This window comes from Oncorhynchus tshawytscha, unplaced genomic scaffold (genome assembly GCF_018296145.1).
Source record: "Oncorhynchus tshawytscha isolate Ot180627B unplaced genomic scaffold, Otsh_v2.0 Un_contig_7223_pilon_pilon, whole genome shotgun sequence".
NCBI lineage: Eukaryota > Metazoa > Chordata > Actinopteri > Salmoniformes > Salmonidae > Oncorhynchus > Oncorhynchus tshawytscha.
In genome coordinates this window covers 158556-178071 of record NW_024609518.1, presented here as the reverse complement: position 1 = coordinate 178071, position 19516 = coordinate 158556, and the positions used below count along the sequence as shown (strand labels likewise).

Genomic DNA, 19516 nt, shown 5'->3' with positions numbered 1-19516 from the left:
CATTTGGGAAGTTGCCAAGCTGAATGCACAGGAGGAGTCTTTTTTTCTCACTAGATGTATGGCACGTCTCAACAGGCATGGAAAACATACCTCGCCGCTCCGAGGGACTGATTCTGCAGGTACGGGACTGAGCAGAGGATCAGACTGTTATCACACAGCTAACTCTCCCGTTGCAGGTCAGTAAAATGAATAACCAAATTATGTTTTATTATTCATTGTATTACTTTTTAAATATTTGATGACTGTTATTGTACATCTGAGATGAGCATACTTAAAGATGTTTGGTGTTCTTGGAATAGAAGAGATTACTGTTAGTAGCTTTTGTTTGGTATTTTTTAGAAAGTCTAGGAGACTTTTTCATTTATTTATTTTATTTTTTATTTTATTTATCCCTTATTTTACCAGGTAAGTTGACTGAGAACACGTTCTCATTTACAGCAACAACCTGGGGAATAGTTACAGGGGAGAGGAGGGGGATGAAAGAGCCAATTTGTAAACTGGGGATTATTAGGTGACCATGGTGGTTTGAGGGCCAGATTGGGAATTTAGTCAGGACACCGGGGTTAACACCCCTGCTCTTACGATAAGTGCCATGGGATCTTTAATGACCTCAGAAAGTCAGGACATCCGTTTAACGTCCCATCCGAACGACGGCACCCTACACAGGGCAGTGTCCCCAATCACTGCCCTGGGGCATTGGGATATTTTTTAGACCAGAGGAAAGAGTGCCTCCTACTAGCCCTCCAACACCACTTCCAGCAGCATCTGGTCTCCCATCCAGGGACTGACCAGGACCATATAAAGTAACATGCTATTTCAGTCAAGTAATGCGGACAAAATGCACGTTTGGATATTGTTTGCTAACCAAGGATAAGATACTGTAACAACACTGGGTTTATAAGCGCGGATATCGACTCTGCCTCTCGGGCATGCTTTTGCGGCACAGTCGATAGCACGCTGGGCTTCGTGCTAGAAGGTCGAGGGTTCGAGACCTGCTCCCTGCCTGTTTCATTACATTACAATACAATCAATTATGCGCACTTATTGAATCAAATAATCTGAATGTTTGATAGATTGAGGTGTGTATACCAGAGAGTAGCAGTTGTATTAAATAGGTTTAAAAGAGACTTTGACTTAACATGTTGAGTAGATCCCTATGGCCTCAAGCATGATTTGTTTTCATCTACCTTTTAGACGATGTTTCCCTCACCTGGGAGGTTTTACTCTGGAAACAGGATGTCTTAAGTACAGGGCTGTCAGCCCATCATTACACTGTTCTTTGTTGGAATCAGTTCAACCAGAAACCCTTACTGTAACCGTCCAGGCATGAGGGATGGGTAATACCTTTACAGAACATATGTATGTTTTACACAATTAATGTCTTTACTCTCCATTGCCTGCAATTATTTTACAAATGACCTAAACCATGTAACAGACGATCAGTTTAAAGACCACGGAACAGACGATCAGTTGAAAGACCACGGAACAGACGATCAGTTGAAAGACCACGGAACATACGATCAGTTGAAAGACCACGGAACAGACGATCAGCTGAAAGACCACGGAACAGACGATCAGTTGAAAGACCACGGAACATACGATCAGCTGAAAGACCACGGAACATACGATCAGTTGAAAGACCACGGAACAGACGATCAGCTGAAAGACCACGGAACAGACGATCAGTTGAAAGACCACAGAACAGAGGATCAGTAGAAAGACCACAGAACAGACGATCAGCTGAAAGACCACGGAACAGACGATCAGTTGAAAGACCATGGAACATACAGTTTCAAACGATAACCTGCCTTCGTATACCACCAGAAGTGTCTGGCTATATTCCTCAGAAAATATAGAACAGTAATCATTTTGTGGGTGTTTATATTTGTCCTGTTCACACAGTGTGTACTGGAAAGGTGTTTGTTGCATATCCCAACTCCCCCTGAGACACCCGCAGGAAGTGGGGTCACGGCCAAGGTCACCATATCCCAACTCCCCCTGAGACACCCGTAGGAAGTGGGGTCACAGCCAGGTTCACCATTGTACAGCGCCTCTGGAGAAATCAGGGTTTAGTGCCTTGCTCAAGGGCACAGCGATAGCTTTTTCAATTTGTCAGCTCCGGTATTCAAATGAGCGACCTTTTGGTGACTGGCCCAACGCTCTAACCTCGAAGGCTACCTGCCACATTTATTACTTTCCAAACCGTAGTTAATTAGGCTTATAAAACTAAACCTTTTCCTTTTCTGTGTAGACAATATTACACAGATCGGACACCTGTACACCTCCACACACAGAGGCATCATGGCAGGAGTACTGAAGGCTGTCCTGTTGCTGTGGGTCCTCCAGGTCTCTGCCCAGGACCCAGAATACGACCACCTGTTAGTGAGGCCCAGGAACATCAGTGGTATGGCATGGTGGAAGCATAGAGACCTTGGCTGTGAATATAAATTACAAGAGCCATCAAATGTTATGATATGATTGATGTACTATTTAGCAATATCTGTAGATACATGTCGTTAACTTAAGTCTAGTATACACAAGTAGATTAGCAATTGTGGAGGAATAATGGTGGATATTCATGAACTACTTCAAGCAAGGTGCTGCATGTTGTTTAATCACTCTCTGCCCAGATGAAATGGACGACTGCCCCATCAATGTGTACTTCATCATGGACACCTCTGAGAGTGTTGCTCTGAGGGAGTTCCCCTGGGGCAGTCTGGTGGATGAGCTCAAGGAGTTCATCCAGATTTTTGTGGAGAGGCTCCAGGCCACCTCCCTCAGGGCCAAGAGGGCCCAGTGGGCCTACGGTGGGCTGCACTTCTCAGACCGTGTGGAAGTCTTCAGCCAGGTGGTCACTGATGCTGCAGATTTCCTGGGAAGGGCACAGGCCATCAGGTACATTACTCAGTCAGCCAGCCAGACACTGTCAGTCAGTCCCTCCCTCATTATTACTTGCTTACTTACTTACTGAATCGTCTTCATCTCTTTTGGGAGTATTATAAGATAATACTGAGTTGAGCACACCAACCTTCATAATAAGAGTTGAGCACACCAATCTTTCATAATAAGAGTTGAGCACACCAATCTTTCATAATAAGAGTTGAGCACGCCAGTCTTTCATAATAAGAGTTGAGCACGCCAGTCTTTCATAATAAGAGTTGAGCACGCCAGTCTTTCATAATAAGAGTTGAGCACGCCAGTCTTTCATAATAAGAGTTGAGCACGCCAATCTTTCATAATAAGAGTTGAGCACACCAATCTTTCATAATAAGAGTTGAGCACGCCAATACTTTATTCTCCTCATCACCAGGTACATTGGTAGGGGAACCTTCATCGACTGTGCCCTGGGGAACATGACAGAACAAGTGAGGCTAACGGCCAGTGGAAAGCCCCGGCTCCAGTACGCTGTGGTCCTGACTGACGGCCACATCACTGGCAGCCCCTGTGGAGGGGTCTCACGGGCCGCCGAGGCTGCCAAGGCAGCGGGCATCAAGATCTTTGTAGTGGCCACCAACGAGTACACCATGGAGAGTGATCTCAAGCAGATCGCCAGTTCTCCTGTGGAGCTGTATAGGAAAGACTACATGGCGTTCCCAGCTAGCAACCGCCAGGAAGCTGTCAACAGGATAACTGACACCATGGTAGGTTTATAGTGAAGCTTCCGTTTGTGAAGTGGAGTACGGATGTTTTTGTGCTGTCATGGTTGATGCCAAGTTGTGTCAGTGTTACAGTGTCTGTGTGTTTATTGTATCCGTGTTACATGTCTGTGTGTTTTAGTTTGTGTCAGTGTTACAGTGTCTGTGTGTTTTATGTATCCTAGTTTGTGTCAGTGTTACAGTGTCTGTGTGTTTTATGTATCCTAGTTTGTGTCAGTGTTACAGTGTCTGTGTGTTTTATGTATCATAGTTTGTGTCAGTGTTACAGTGTCTGTGTGTTTTATATATCATAGTTTGTGTCAGTGTTACAGTGTCTGTGTGTTTTATATATCATAGTGTGTGTTTAATATGCTGTCATTTCTTTCTCTTTCCAGATCAAAGAGGCCGAATTTGAGGTGAGCACTGAGGGATGTAAAATGAACGTCACAATGGTCTTCTTTTTTTTTTGTGATATCCAATTGGTAGTTACAGTCTTAAGCCATTGCTGCAACTCCCCTATGGGAGAGGTCGAAGGTCGAGAGCCATGCGTCCTCTGAAACACGACCCTACCAAGCCGCAATGCTTCATGACACACTGCTCACTTTACCCGGAAGCCAGCCGCACCATTGTGTCGGAGGAAACACCGTCCAACTGGCGACCGGATGCCAGCTTGCAGGCGCCCTGCCCGCCACAAGGAGACGCTAGAGCGCGATGAGACTGCGACACAGCCTGGGATCGAACCCGGGGCTGTAGTGACACCTTAACGCACTGCAATGCAGTGCCTTAGATCGCTACGCCATTCGGGAGGCCCATATTTGAAACCTCTTTGACCATATCTTCTGTGATTTCTCTCTAGTGCCAAGCCCCGATGTGCATCCAAATAAAAGGAGCTGACGGGCCAAAAGGATACAAGGGAAAGAAAGTAAATAAGCAATCTCTTATTTTGATAAACTTAAATATGTATTGGTTTATGACACTTCATGACATCAATGTTTGTTTTGTGCCTTGTAGGGTGGGAAGGGAACTAATGGTGCAATAGGAGATCCTGGACAGCCTGGGCAACAGGTTAGATTAAATACACAATGACACAATACAGGACGTACTAGCCAATTACACTCAATATGATTTTACATTTCATTTATGTTGGCTTTTTTTTCCCTACAGGGAGACCTTGGTGTCGAGGGCTCGATAGGTTTGCATGGACAGAAGGTAAGAGGAATGATGATATTTCTAACTTTGATATTTGTCTGTGCCATGCTGCTTTGATTTAATATTTCACACATTATTTACATTATTTACCTAATATATATTTACAGGGTCTTCCAGGCCTCAAAGGAGAGAAGGTAACATATTAGAAAATGCTCTAACCATTTGTTACTTGTGTATATACTACCAAGCTTGTTGTAATACTGCATTGCTGTCTGTATTTGACGTCATGTTTTGTCCTTGTTTCACAGGGAGATATTGGTGGATCTGGTCTGAAGGTACTCCTTTTCCATTGTTATTAATACATCTCAATCATGATTGGTTCATTAATGATTTCATTAGATTGATGATCTACATGCTACATTTGGCGTAGTCGGCAGGATCAGTTCATTAGGACAAGCATTATGTCACCAATTAACAATGAACAATTTACTCAATCGAATCTCGTCAGGGTCAAAGGGGATCTCCTGGGTATAACGGCATTGATGGCGAAAAGGTACGTCTTATTTATTTGCTTACTTATTGATAAAAAAGACTGTATTTAGACAAGTCTAGTTAGTGATGTCATCTACTTCGTTGTTTTCTAGGGAAAGACTGGCACCACTGGGACACCTGGATGTAAAGGAGACGCTGGCATGTCGGTGAGATAATGCAGCGACGTTGAGCATAATATGCAGTAGGTGTGAATGTAATGTACTACACAGCCTGTATGCATTGTGGTTATAAATGTCCTCCTCCACCACCTTTGCGGTCTCACAGGGAGAAGCCGGTCTTGCCGGTGACTTTGGTATCAAGGGTGACACGGGCAAGTCAGGTGAAAAGGTAGGTGGATTCTTCACCTGATTCCTGGATTTAGCACCTTTGTACAGTGTCCTGTTACATATAGAGCCATAATACCCATAAAACCTAGCGGTCAAACAGGGAAATGCTTCCAATCATTTATTCACCATTCATTTTTACCAAAGGGTATTTTAGAAACACTTAAAATAAGGGCTACAAGTGAAGTCGGAAGTTTACATACACCTTAGCCAAATACATTTAAACTCAGTTTTTCCACAATTCCTGACATTTAATCCAAGTACAAATTTCCTGTTTTAGGTGAGTTAGGATCACCACTTTATTTTAAGAATGTGAAATGTCAGAATAATAGTAGAGAGAATGATTGATTTCAGCTTTTATTTCTTTCATCACATTCCCAGTGGGTCAGAAGTTAACATGCACTCAATTAGTATTTGGTAGCATTGCCTTTAAATTGTTTAACTTGGGTCAAAGGTTTTGGGTGGCCTTCCACAAGCTTCCCAAAATAAGTTGGGTGAATTTTGGCCCATTCCTCCTGACAGAGCTGGTGTAACTGAGTCAGGTTTGTAGGCCTCCTTGCTCGCACGTGCTTTTTCAGTTCTGCCCACAGATGTTCTATGGGATTGAGGTCAGGGCTTTGTGATGGCCACTCCAATACCTTGACTTTGTTGTCCTTAAACCATTTTGCCACAACTTTGGAAGTATGGTTTGGGCCATTGTCCATTTGGAAGACCTATTTGCGACCAAGCTTTAACTTCCTGACTGATGTCTTGAGATGTTGCTTCAATATATCCAAATAATTTTCCTACCTCATGATGCCATCTATTTTGTGAAGTGCACCAGTCCCTCCTGCAGCAAAGCACCCTCACAACATGACGCTGCCACCCCCGTACTTCACGGTTGGGATGGTGTTCTTCGGCTTGCAAGCCTCACCCTTTTTCCTCCAAAAATAATGATGGGCATTATGGCCAAACAGTTCTATTTTTGTTTCATCTGACCAGAGGACATTTCTCCAAAAAATACGATCTTTGTCCCCATGTGCAGTTGCAAACCGTAGTCTGGCTTTTTTTATGGCAGTTTTGAAGCAGTGGCTTCTTCCTTGCTGAGTGGCCTTTCAGGTTATGTCGATATAGGACTCGTTTTACTGTGGATATAGATACTTTTGTACCTGTTTCCTGCAGCATCTTCAGAAGGTCCATTTCTGTTGTTCTGGGATTGATTTGCACTTTTCGCACCAAAGTAAGTTCATCTCTAAGAGACAGAACGCGTCTCCTTCCTGAGCGGTATGGCGCCTGTGTGGTCCCATGGTGTTTATACTTGCATACTATTGTTTGTACAGATGAACATTTTACCTTCAGGCATTTGGAATTTACTCCCAATAATGAATGATGAAAGTGGTACCTTCAGGCATTTGGAATGAACCAGACTTGTGGAGGTCTACAATTTTTTTCTGAGGTCTTGGCTGATTTCTTTTAATTTTCCATGATGTCAAGCAAAGAGGCACTGAGTTTGAAGGTAGACCCTGAATACATCCACAGGTACATCTCCAATTGACTCAAATGAAGTCAAAAGCCATGACATAATTTTCTGGAATTTTCCAATCTGTTTAAAGGCAAAGTCAATTTAGTGTGTGAACTTCTGACCCACTGGAATTGTGATACAGTGAATTATAAGTGAAATAATCTGTCTTTAAACAATAGCTGGAAAAATTACTTGTGTCATGCACAATGTAGATGTCCTAACCGACTTGCCAAAACTATAGTTTGTTAACAAGAAATCTGTGGAGTGGTTGAAAAACGAGTTTTAATGACTCTAATCTAAGTGTGTGTAATCTTCTGACTTCAACTGTATGTTTCGTGTAGGCTTACCCTGGCGTGACATTTTGATAACCGCGTAAATCTCTCTATATTGATTTTTATCAATATATTCGCCTGTATTTACCCCCCAAAAATGAAATGCTAATTATCTGCTAATGTGGCTATCATAAAGAACTACAAATGCCATGATGCTGATCTGGATGAGACTGCCGAATCGAGGCAAAGGTAAGAATCTCTGGATTAACTATTTAATTTTAGCTACATTTAGTAATAAATAAATTGATAAAAATGTCTTAAAATGTACAATTATGTGAACTATCTTGTGCAAGTTTTAAATTGACCTTAAATACCTTAAATTCAAAAAGGTTAAAAGGTGTCAGCTAGAGATGACGTGCAGGAGCTTGCAGGGATTTGTAGTAATGATGTCTACTTTGATGCTAATTAGCATTTTTGAATTTGCGAGAAAATAGAGCCAAATGTCCAATAGAGATTTACATGGTTATCAAAACGTCACACCAGGGGAAGTCTACACGATACACAGCCCTTATTTTAAGTGTTTCTAAAAATGAATGGTGGAAAAACGATTGGAACCATTTCCCTGTTTCACCGCTAGGTTTTATGGGTATTATGACACATCCACTGTGGGGCTCTATAGGCTACCTGAAATATGAGTCTTGTGCACCTGGTACATCCTGTATTGTTGTTGTCTTCAGGGTGTTGCTGGGCAGAGTGGCAGGCCTGGACCACAGGGTGATCATGGAGACAGTGGAGATAAGGTCTGGAGCGCCATCTGAACGACATGTTATCAGAAACACTATCAACTTGTAGTTATTTAGACAACAATACATTACGTGTGACTGTTACAGGGTGTTGCTGGCTATGTTGGAAACCCTGGTCTGCCTGGGCAAAAAGGAAACAAGGTACTATATCGGCTCAGAGATTAACACAGTTTACTAACTAGGAGTATTAGGCTGCCAAATCAAACCACCGAATCATCTGCTTAAACACTATTTCTGTTCATTAGGGTAAAGCTGGACCTGGTGGAAGTCCTGGCGACACTGTGAGTCTCATATTGAAGTCTGTATTAAATAAGCTGTAGACCAAGTGATAGTGTCTTCATACAGCGTTGTGAGTTGCACAACAATCACACAAGAAAGAGTAGGACTCACAACATTTACACGTTTTATTTGGGGCCTGGTGAAACATGAGAACATGTCTCTTTCAGGGAAGCAGAGGAGACAGTGGCAGAGCTGGACGACGGGGCAAGGCTGGCAAGAAAGGAGATAAGGTTTCCACAAACAAACTAAAAACATCAAACATCTCATCTGTTTTTGCTGCATCACAATAGTCGATTCGATGTTGGTTGTATTCATTGTGTTGCATCTTGCAGGGAGAACGAGGCCCAGAGAGGGAGAATCCATGTTGGTTGTATTCATTGTGTTGCATCTTGCAGGAACTAGAGAACCATGTTGGTTGGCCCAGAGAGGGAGAGAATCCATGTTGGTTGTATTCATTGTGTTGCATCTTGCAGCATCTCCATGCAGGGAGAACGAGGCCCAGAGAGGGAGAATCCATGTTGGTTGTATTCATTGTGTTGCATCTTGCAGGGAGAACTAGGCCCAGAGAGGGAGAATCCATGTTGGTTGTATTCATTGTGTTGCATCTTGCAGAGGGGAGAATCCATGTTGGTTGTATTCATTGTGTTGCATCTTGCAGGCCCAGAACGAGGCCTTGCAGGAGAACAGAGGGGGAGAATTGTTGGTTGTATTCAGAGGGGGAGAATCCATGTTGGTTGTATTCATTGTGTTGCATCTTGCAGGGAGAACGAGGCCCAGAGGGGAGAATCCATGTTGGTTGTATTCATTGTGTTGCATCTTGCAGGGAGAACCCAGAGGCCCAGAGAGGGAGAATCCATGTTGGTTGTATTCATTGTGTTGCATCTTGCAGGGAGAACCATGAGGCCCAGAGGCCCAGGGAGAATCCATGTTGGTTGTATTCATTGTGTTGCATCTTGCAGGGAGAGACCATGTTGGGTATTCATTGTGTTGCATCTTGCAGAGGCCCAGGGGGAGAATCCATGTTGGTTGTATTCATTGTGTTGCATCTTGCAGGGAGAACGAGGCCCAGAGAGGGAGAATCCATGTTGGTTGTATTCATTGTGTTGCATCTTGCAGGGAGGGAGAATCCATGTTGGTTGTATTCATTGTGTTGCATCTTGCAGGGAGAACGGGCCCAGAGGGAATCCATGTTGGTTGTATTCATTGTGTTGCATCTTGCAGGGAGAACCATGTTGGTTGTAGGCCTTGCAGAGGGGCCCAGAATCCATGTTGGTTGTATTCATTGTGTTGCATCTTGTGTTGCATCTTGGGAGAACGAGGCCCAGGGAGAATGTTGGTTGTATTCATTGCATTGCCAGGGAGAACGAGAGAGGGAGAATCAGAGAGGGAGAATCCATGTTGGTTGTATTCATTGTGTTGCATCTTGCAGGGGGAGAATCCATGTTGGTTGTATTCATTGTGTTGCATCTTGCAGGGAGAACGAGGCCCAGAGAGGGAGAATCCATGTTGGTTGTATTCATTGTGTTGCATCTTGCAGGGAGAACGAGGCCCAGAGGGGGAGAATCCATGTTGGTTGTATTCATTGTGTTGCATCTTGCAGGGAGAACGAGGCCCAGAGAGGGAGAATCCATGTTGGTTGTATTCATTGTGTTGCATCTTGCAGGGAGAACGAGGCCCAGAGAGGGAGAATCCATGTTGGTTGTATTCATTGTGTTGCATCTTGCAGGGAGAACTAGAAGAATCCATGTTGGTTGTATTCATTGTGCATCTTGCAGGGAGAACGAGGCCCAGAGAGGGAGAATCCATGTTGGTTGTATTCATTGTGTTGCATCTTGCAGGGGGAGTTGGTTGTATTCATTGTGTTGCATCTTGCAGGGAGAACCCCAGAGAGGGAGAATCCATGTTGGTTGTATTCATTGTGTTGCATCTTGCAGGGAGAACTAGGCCCAGAGAGGGAGAATCCATGTTGGTTGTATTCATTGTGTTGCATCTTGCAGGGAGAACTAGGCCCAGAGAGGGAGAATCCATGTTGGTTGTATTCATTGTGTTGCATCTTGCATCTTGCAGGAGAACGAGGCCCAGAGGGGAGAATCCATGTTGGTTGTATTCATTGTGTTGCATCTTGCAGGGAGAACCCAGAGGGAGGCCTTGCAGGGAGGGGAGAGAATCCATGTTGGTTGTATTCATTGTGTTGCATCTTGCAGGGAGAACGAGGCCCAGAGGGGGAGAATCCATGTTGGTTGTATTCATTGTGTTGCATCTTGCAGGGAGAACGAGGCCCAGAGAGGGAGAATCCATGTTGGTTGTATTCATTGTGTTGCATCTTGCAGGGAGAACGAGGCCCAGAGAGGGAGAATCCATGTTGGTTGTATTCATTGTGTTGCATCTTGCAGGGAGAACGAGGCCCAGAGAGGGAGAATCCATGTTGGTTGTATTCATTGTGTTGCATCTTGCATCTTGTTGGTTGTATTCATTGTGTTGCATCTTGCAGGGAGAACGAGGCCCAGAGGGGAGAATCCATGTTGGTTGTATTCATTGTGTTGCATCTTGCAGGGAGAACGAGGCCCAGAGAGGGAGAATCCATGTTGGTTGTATTCATTGTGTTGCATCTTGCAGGGAGAACGAGGCCCAGAGAGGGAGAATCCATGTTGGTTGTATTCATTGTGTTGCATCTTGCAGGGAGAACCCAGAGGCCATGTTGGTTGTATTCAGAGCATCTTGGGAGAAGAGAGGGAGAATCCATGTTGGTTGTATTCATTGTGTTGCATCTTGCAGGGAGAACGAGGCCCAGAGAGGGAGAATCCATGTTGGTTGTATTCATTGTGTTGCATCTTGCAGGGAGAACTAGGCCCAGAGGGGGTGAGAGGAGTTCCTGGAGAGAATGGAGAAGAAGGAGCAGCAGTGAGTCAACTTTTAATAAATCAAATGTAATCAATATGCAGGTGTTGTATTTCAATCAATACATTGAACTGTATCTTTTTCAATCCCTATCATATCCATCTCATACCAGGGGGCACCAGGTTTCCCAGGGGTCCGTGGTCCACCTGGTGAGGTTGGAGAGGCGGGACTTCAGGTGAATACTGCCCTAAATAATAATACTACTGCCTGGTAAGAGCAGAGGTGCTCCACTAACCATTCAACCCGTCACCAAATATACCATTGGTTAAACAGGTGATATCTATGACAGGTGATGTAATGAAATGAGAAAATAATATTCTGCCCTGTCACCAAATATACCATTGGTTAAACAGGTGATATCTATGACAGGTGATGTAATGAAATGAGAAAATAATATTCTGCCCTGTCACCATCCGCGTCCATGTTTTCTGCATGTCCTCGTTAGGGCTCTCAGGGGGATGCAGGGGACTTTGGCCCCCGAGGAAACAGTGGAGCAGCAGGAGCTAAGGTAAGTTGATTTGGGTTCAGCTTTTAACACTTAAACTGCCAGGCCTCGATTCCCCCCTTACTACGCCAATGAGCAGGATTCTGTTTTTACTGCAACGTTCTAACAGTCTAATAAACATCCTTTGTTTGTGTTTCTAAAGGTCTTGGGTAACATTAGAATACAGAATAGCATTATCATTAGTTGATGTTACTGTAGGTGATCTGCAGCTACGTCAACATGTGTGGAGAACAAAGGAAAAGCAGTTCATCTTGGTAAAAGGGATATTTTGAAATTGAGCTCATCTCTCAAATTTTATAGAGTTATTTAGAACCTGCTGATTTATATGTAGTATCAGAAAGAGAACGTCTTACCTGCATATAACTCTGTAGGAGTATTTGAAAAAGTCACTTTGTCATCACTGTGGGGGGGATGACGTTCTCTAAAAGGGTAGGTAACATCAACGTAACTACATGTAACATATGGATTTGTTTCAGACCTCAGAATAAGACCCAGATGCAGACAGCTTGAATAACAGATGTTTGTTAACAAAACAGGGGTCAGGGCAGGAAGACGACGGGTCAAGGGCAGGAAGAGGTCAGTAATCCAGGACAGGGTCAGACAGGTATAGAACGACAGGGTCAAGGCAGGCAGACGACAGGTCAAGCAGGAAGAGGTCAGTAATCCAGGGCAGGGTCAGACAGGTATAGAACGACAGGGTCAGGGCAGGCAGACGACGGGTCAAGCAGGAAGAGGTCAGTAATCCAGGGCAGGATCAGACAGGTATAGAACGGCAGGGTCAGGGCAGGCAGACGACGGGTCAAGCAGGAAGAGGTCAGTAATCCAGGGTCAGACAGGTATAGAACGGCAGGGTCAGGGCAGGCAGAGGTCAGTAATCCAGGACAGGGTCAGACAGGTATAGAACGGCAGGGTCAGGGCAGGCAGAGGTCAGTAATCCAGGACAGGGTCAGACAGGTATAGAACGACAGGCTCAGGGTCAAGGCAGGCAGACGACGGGTCAAGCAGGCAGAGGTCAGTAATCCAGGGCAGTGTCAGACAGGTATAGCGTTCTACAGGCTCAGGGTCAGGGCAGGCAAGGTGGTCAAAACCAGAAAAACAAGGGCTAGAGAGAAACATGAGTACGGGGGAAAAACACTGGTAGGCGTGATGAGACAAGACAAACTGGCAACAGACGGCAGGCAGGGTGGTCAAAACCAGAAAAACAAGGGTTAGAGAGAAACATGAGTACGGGGGAAAAACACTGGTAGGCGTGATGAGACAAGACAAACTGGCAACAGACAGAGAACACAGGTATAAATGCACAGGGGATGATGGGGAAGATGAGCGACACCCGGAGGGGGGTGGAGACAAGCACAATACAGGTGAAACAGATCAGGGTGTGACAGATTTGCTTTAGTATACGCATGAAAAGTCCCAATGCAAAGTTACACCTCTCTTTCCTATTTTCCAAGTTATTACATAAAATAGATTAGAATTCAGTCAAATGCCAAGTCAGACCTACACAAGGCTGGGATGGGCTACAGGACAATAGGCAAGCAGCTTGGTGAGAAGGCAACAACTGTTGGCGCAATTATTAGAAAATGAAAGAAGTTCAAGATGACGGTCAATCACCCTCAGTCTGGGGCTCCATGCAAGATCTCACCTTGTGGAGCATCAATGATCATGAGGAAGGTGAGGGATCAGACCAGAACTACACAGCAGGACCTGGTCAATGACCTGAAGAGAGCTAGGACCACAGTCTCAAAGAAAACCATTAGTAACACACTACGCCGTCATGGATTAAAATCCTGCAGCACACGCAAGGTCCGCCTGCTCAAGCCAGCGCATGTCCAGGCCCATCTGAAGTTTGCCAATGACCATCTGGATGATCCAGAGGGTGAATGGGAGAAGGTCATGTGGTCTGATGAGACAAAAATAGAGCTTTTTGGTCTAAACTCCACTCGCCATGTTTGGAGGAAGAAGGATGAGTACAACTCCAAGAAACCATCCCAACCGTGAAGCATGGAGGTGGAAACATCATTCTTTGGGGATGCTTTTCTGCAAAGGGGACAGGACGACTGCACCGTATTGAGGCGATGATGGATGGGGCCATGTATCGCGAGATCTTGGCCAACAACCTCCTACCCTCAGTAAGAGCATTGAAAATGGGTTGTGGCTGGGTCTTCCAGCATGACAACGACCCGAAACACACAGCCAGGGCAACTAAGGAGTGGCTCCGTAAGAAGCATCTCAATGTCCTGGAGTGGCCTAGCCAGTCTCCAGACCTGAACCCAATAGAACATCTTTGGAGGGAGCTGAAAGTCCGTATTGCCCAGCGACAGCCCCGAAACCTGAAGGATCTGGAGAAGGTCTGTATGGAGGAGTGGGACAAAATCCCTGCTGCAGTGTGTGCAAACCTGGTCAAGAACTACAGGAAACGTATGATCTCTGTAATTGCAAACAAAGGTTTCTGTACCAAATATTAAGTTCTGCTTTTCTGATGTATCAAATACTTATGTCATGCAATAAAATGCAAATTAATTACTTAAAAATCATACAATGTGATTTTCTGATTTTCTCTCACAGTTGAAGTGTACCTATGATAAAAATTACAGACCTCTACATGCTTTGTAAGTAGGAAAACCTGCAAAATTGGCAGTGTATCAAATACTTGTTCTCCCCACTGTATATATATTTTAAAATGGATCTTGGCACATTGAATTCACTGCAGAGCTCTTGAAAGGATTTCACTGTAGTGGTTTTCTGATGAAATAGGTCTGGAAAGGTCCTGATTCCTAGAGTATGCCAAAGATTAAAGTTGGCACCACTCAGGGCTTTTGGCAAGTCTGAGCTGCATACTATAGGCGAGTGAGAACATATTTGGAAGGAAATGCACCGGTATTTCTTACAGTCCCTCCATGCTAGAAGGGTGCTGTAAATCAAAGGTTTTGGCTATGTTGCCCACTTCACTAAAGCTATTAATGAATATACTTGAACTTTAGGGGCAATGAACCACAGGACTGGGCTTCGGAATTGTTGAGTTGTCTGTTTGTGATCATGCATGTTGCAGATCTGGGCAGACCAGTAGTACAATTGAAGGGAGGGAAGGGCAAGACCACCCTTAGATTCAGGTTTCGATAGAGTGGAGAACTTGATCCTAGGTTTTTATTGCCCCATATAAATTTGGTGATGCTTTGGTTGGTTGTTTTGAAAAATGAAATTGGGAGATAGCATGGGAGCATCTGAAATAAAAATATAGATTAGACGGACATAATGACATTTAGCGGGGCGGGTGGGTCTTTGGATATTGGCTATATGTTGTCTTACCTCCTTTAGTCATAACAGTAATCGCTTTCAGTCATTGGTCCATTTCTCAATGACCAGGATTGTCCTTCAAAAAACATTTTGTGGCGCAGTGGTTAAGGGCGCTGTACTGCAGCGCCAGCTGTGCCACCAGAGACTCTGGGTTCGCACCCAGGCTCTGTCGCAACCGGGAGGTCCGTGGGGCGACGCACAATTGGCCCAGCGTCGTCTGGGTTAGGGAGGGCTTGGCCGGTAGGGATATCCTTGACTCATCGCGCACCAGCGACTCCGTAACATACCCGTAACATACCTCATGCAAAGTGTAATAGTGACAAAGTAACGGTGCGGACAAAAAACTTAATTACACTGTGTTGTTAATAAGGCACGAGGGGGTGTGGTATAGGGCTTATGTACCACTCCTAAGTGCTGTTCTTAGGCACGACGCAACGCAGAGGTATATTGGCCATATACCACAAACCCCCGAGGTGCCTTATTGCTATTAGAAACTGGTTACCACCGTAATTAGAGCAGTAAAAATAAATGTTTTGTCATACCTGTGATATACGCCTGATATACCACGGCTGTCAGCCAATCAGCATTCATGGCTCGATTCACCCAGTTTATAAAACTGCTTATAGCATACATTTGTGATATCTAAATTCTAACAAAATATTTATTTTGGAAAAATAAAGAAAAAATGGCAGTTATTTCAATGTTTTGTTCATATGCAGTCCAAATGACACTCGACACATTGCAACAGGCCTATGCATTATAACACATACCTGAATCTGACAATGGAAGGTATTTACGTTCAGGTTATGTTGGAAACTGTACAGAGTACTGAGTAGGGCCCCCCTAAACATTTACTACGAGAAATTATTCTTTGTTGACATTCCCTGGTCACGTTCTTTTCTTAGAATGGTCTTACAGTGTTTTTTTGTAGTACACCTTCACAAGAATGGTAGCTGAGGCAAAAAATACAGTTCCAGAAAATGGGAGCTAAACAGTGCTAAAAATGCTGTTTGTCTTTTTTTAATTGGTAGGGAGATAGAGGAAGTGATGGATACAACTACCCAGGACCCAGAGGGAACCAGGTTTGAACTGCAGCCGACACCTGACTGAATAACAAAACACAATTTTAATGTCTTTTGGTAATTGAATTGGATTGGTAATCCTGTTTTAATTAGTGCGATTGACAAACATGCTAACTCAACCTTATTTATCTCTTAGGGAGGGAGAGGAGACCCTGGTTTACCTGGACTGCAGGTAATCATATGTACCTGTTCTTAGCCGTCCATATTTAAAATCTGAAAATGTTTGACCCCTCTATTTCACTACCATGTCTATATTTTTTCATAGGGCACCAGAGGTTATAATGGAGAGAAAGGAGCCCAGGGAACTACAGGAACAAAAGGATCAGCAGTACGTACAGCAGGGTAGCCTAGTGGTTAGAGTGTAGGGATGGCAGGTAGCCTAGTGGTTAGAGCGTTGGACTAGTAACGAAAGGTTGCAAGTTCATATCCCCGAGCTGACAAGGTACAAATCTGTCGTTCTGCCCCTGAACAGGGCAGTTAGCCCACTGTTCCTAGGCCGTCATTGAACATAAGAATTTGTTCTTAACTGACTTGCCTAGTTAAATAAAGGTAAAATAAAAAAATATCATAAACAGAGATATTATATTAATAAATGCACTTGTTTATTTAAATCGATTTATTTCTATAAAAAAAAATGTGTGTATTGTTTAACAGGGGGAGCCAGGGCAAGAGGGTGTTCCTGGGGACAGAGGAGTGAGGGGGTCACCTGGACCACTGGTGAGTCTCATTCCTATGTACACATACCACGGTACATTTAGTTCTCATTTGTGATTCATTTCATCCACTAAGAGTCTGTCATTGGTCATTAAATGTTTCTGTTGATGTGTCTAGGGAGTACCTGGTACTCGTGGGGCCTCTGGTCTATCGGTAAGTAACTGACTTTATTTGTTCATCCTGATTGACAGATATCTTTCATATCCCTTTACTCTCTCTGAGAGAATGCTGATGAATATTCTCAACTTTCAGGAGTGTGAAATCATGGGATTTGTCAGAGAAACATGTGGCTGCTGTGGTAATGGTTTATTTTAATGACAACCTATTTTCCTTGTAATAATAAAAAATGCCCAGGTCTTATTGTTAAATGTCTCTCTGTGCAGATTGTGAAAAGGTTTGCCCTCCCCTGGACCTGGTGTTTGTGATTGACAGCTCTGAAAGTATTGGAAAAACCAACTTCAGCCTGGCTAAAAACTTTGTCATCAGTGTAGCAAACAGGCTTGGGAAGATGGCCAAAAACATATCTGACATCTCAGGTGAACTTCATGATACTGTGTTACTACTACAACCACTGTTTGAATGGAAAAACAATAGATCACCAATATTTAAAATATATATATTTTAAACATGTAATCAATTTTATTCCCTGAACTACTTCTAAACCCCCAAAAGGGTCTCGTCTGGGTGTGGTTCAGTACAGTCACCAAGGGGCGGTTCAGGCCATCAGGATGGACGATAGGGGCATCACCTCTGTAACCTCCTTCAACACAAAGGTCAAAGCCATGGAGTGGATCGCTGGAGGCACCTGGACTGCCTCTGCCCTGAAGTACACATACGACCATCTGATAGTTCCAGGTCGTAGGGGGAGGACCAAGGTGGTGGCCATAGTTATCACAGACGGTCGCTACGATCCTAAAGACCTGGATAATCTTGGAGCCCTGTGTAACGGAGTGGACGTGTATGCCATCGCCATCGGTGATATGTTTGACTCTGGGGCAGAGAGGCAGAATCTGGAGAAGATTGCCTGTAATATGGGCGACCGGGTGAAGACCCTGAGTGTCTACGCTGAACTTACTGCTGAGGAATTCTTAGAGGAAATTGAACAAATCCTCTGCCCAGGCAAGTCTATGTCTGCATCCCAAATGGCACCCTCTTCCCTATATAGTGCACTACTTTTGTCCAGAGCTCTATATAGGGAATAGGGTGCCATTGGGATGCACACTACATTTTATCAACAGCTCAATTATTTTATTTTGTGAAAATTACCAACCCTGACGAATGAACTACATTCACTTCTCTTCTTCTCTAGAACCAGAGATGATCTGTCCAGACTTGAAGTGTGCCTCGGGTGAGAAGACTATTTATTTTTTATTGATGTTGTTACAGCTAAATAATGGGACTGAGTTTTTTGTTATTATTTTATACTGCACAAATGAAAATCACTGACCTTGAATATTTGTTCAGTTGGAAATGATCTATTAATGTCTTTCCAATATATTCTGCATATGTAAATTACAGACAACTACAGATGTATTAAGAGTTTATGAATCAATAGTCTGTATAACACTGACTTTTCTATTATTGTCAAAGATTTGAGTTTGGCTCCACTGATCCAGCGCCCCGTAGACATCCTCTTCTTCATTGACGGTTCTGAGAGAACAGGGGGCAGAAACTTCATCAGCATCCTGCGCTTCATCGGGAGACTCTCCCAATCGATCCCTCTCTCCAAGGAGGTCTCTTCAGGAGCTCGCTTCGCCGTGCTGCAGTTTGGAGGGGAGCAGGACCCAGAGGTTCTTCTGGACTTCTCCAATAACCACAGAAAGATTAGCTCCCTGGTCTCTAATGCAGTCTACCGTGACTTATCCTCCACTCTGGGCAGCGCTATTCTCTACGCAACTGAGAACCTCGTCAATAACCCTGGAGGTCGGTTCAGAGGGGTACGTCCAGACGCAGAGCTCACGTTTGTGTTCATTACAGACGGAGTGACCTCAGACAAGAACTTTGCTGAGGGTATTAGAGCCATGAGAAGGGCCAACGCAGTGGGTGTTGCTATCACAGTGGGATCAGATATTGACAGGGAGCGGTTGCTGCAACTCACTCTCAGGGACAAAGCTCTTATCTTTAACCTGATGAGTTTCAATGACTTGGCCCTCCCTGGGGTTGTTAAACACATGGCTCATTGCCTTGGTTAAACCAGGTTTGAAATATATTCAGGGCCCCATTTGATTTAACACGGGGAGTGTAGGCTAACTGAAAGACCTAGAACTGATTTCATGTGTCCTTTTATGTTTCTTTTCGATAATTAGTTTTTATTAGACTACATAAAAAAAAGATATGTTACTGAAATGTGACCCCAATAAAGCCTATTTTTTTTTTCAAATAAAGATTTATTCTCATTAATAACAAAAGGTATAGCATGTTCCTACCAACATGTAGAGGATGTACAATATGTGACTTTGTAGCCATGTTCCAATAACAAGACAAAGAAAATGAACCACATTTGAATGTT

The 19516-nt window shown here is 44.0% G+C and overlaps 1 protein-coding gene across 1 annotated transcript; it reads left to right on the top strand.

The window, feature by feature from the left end:
* The first annotated feature begins 19 nt into the window (after window positions 1-19).
* LOC112237136 (collagen alpha-2(VI) chain-like) lies at window positions 20-19391 on the top strand. Its single transcript, XM_042315693.1, has 30 exons — window positions 20-176; window positions 2252-2404; window positions 2631-2895; window positions 3311-3641; window positions 4031-4051; window positions 4492-4557; window positions 4647-4700; window positions 4800-4844; window positions 4952-4978; window positions 5093-5119; window positions 5293-5337; window positions 5429-5482; window positions 5601-5663; window positions 8170-8232; window positions 8323-8376; window positions 8481-8516; window positions 8682-8744; window positions 11353-11415; window positions 11525-11587; window positions 11858-11920; window positions 16243-16293; window positions 16430-16465; window positions 16559-16621; window positions 16948-17010; window positions 17125-17160; window positions 17260-17305; window positions 17391-17543; window positions 17680-18126; window positions 18317-18355; window positions 18598-19391. The coding sequence occupies exons 1-30, from the start codon at window positions 59-61 to the stop codon at window positions 19197-19199; spliced, it is 3210 nt and encodes a 1069-aa protein (XP_042171627.1). The 5' UTR covers window positions 20-58; the 3' UTR covers window positions 19200-19391.
* Window positions 19392-19516: the final 125 nt, after the last annotated feature.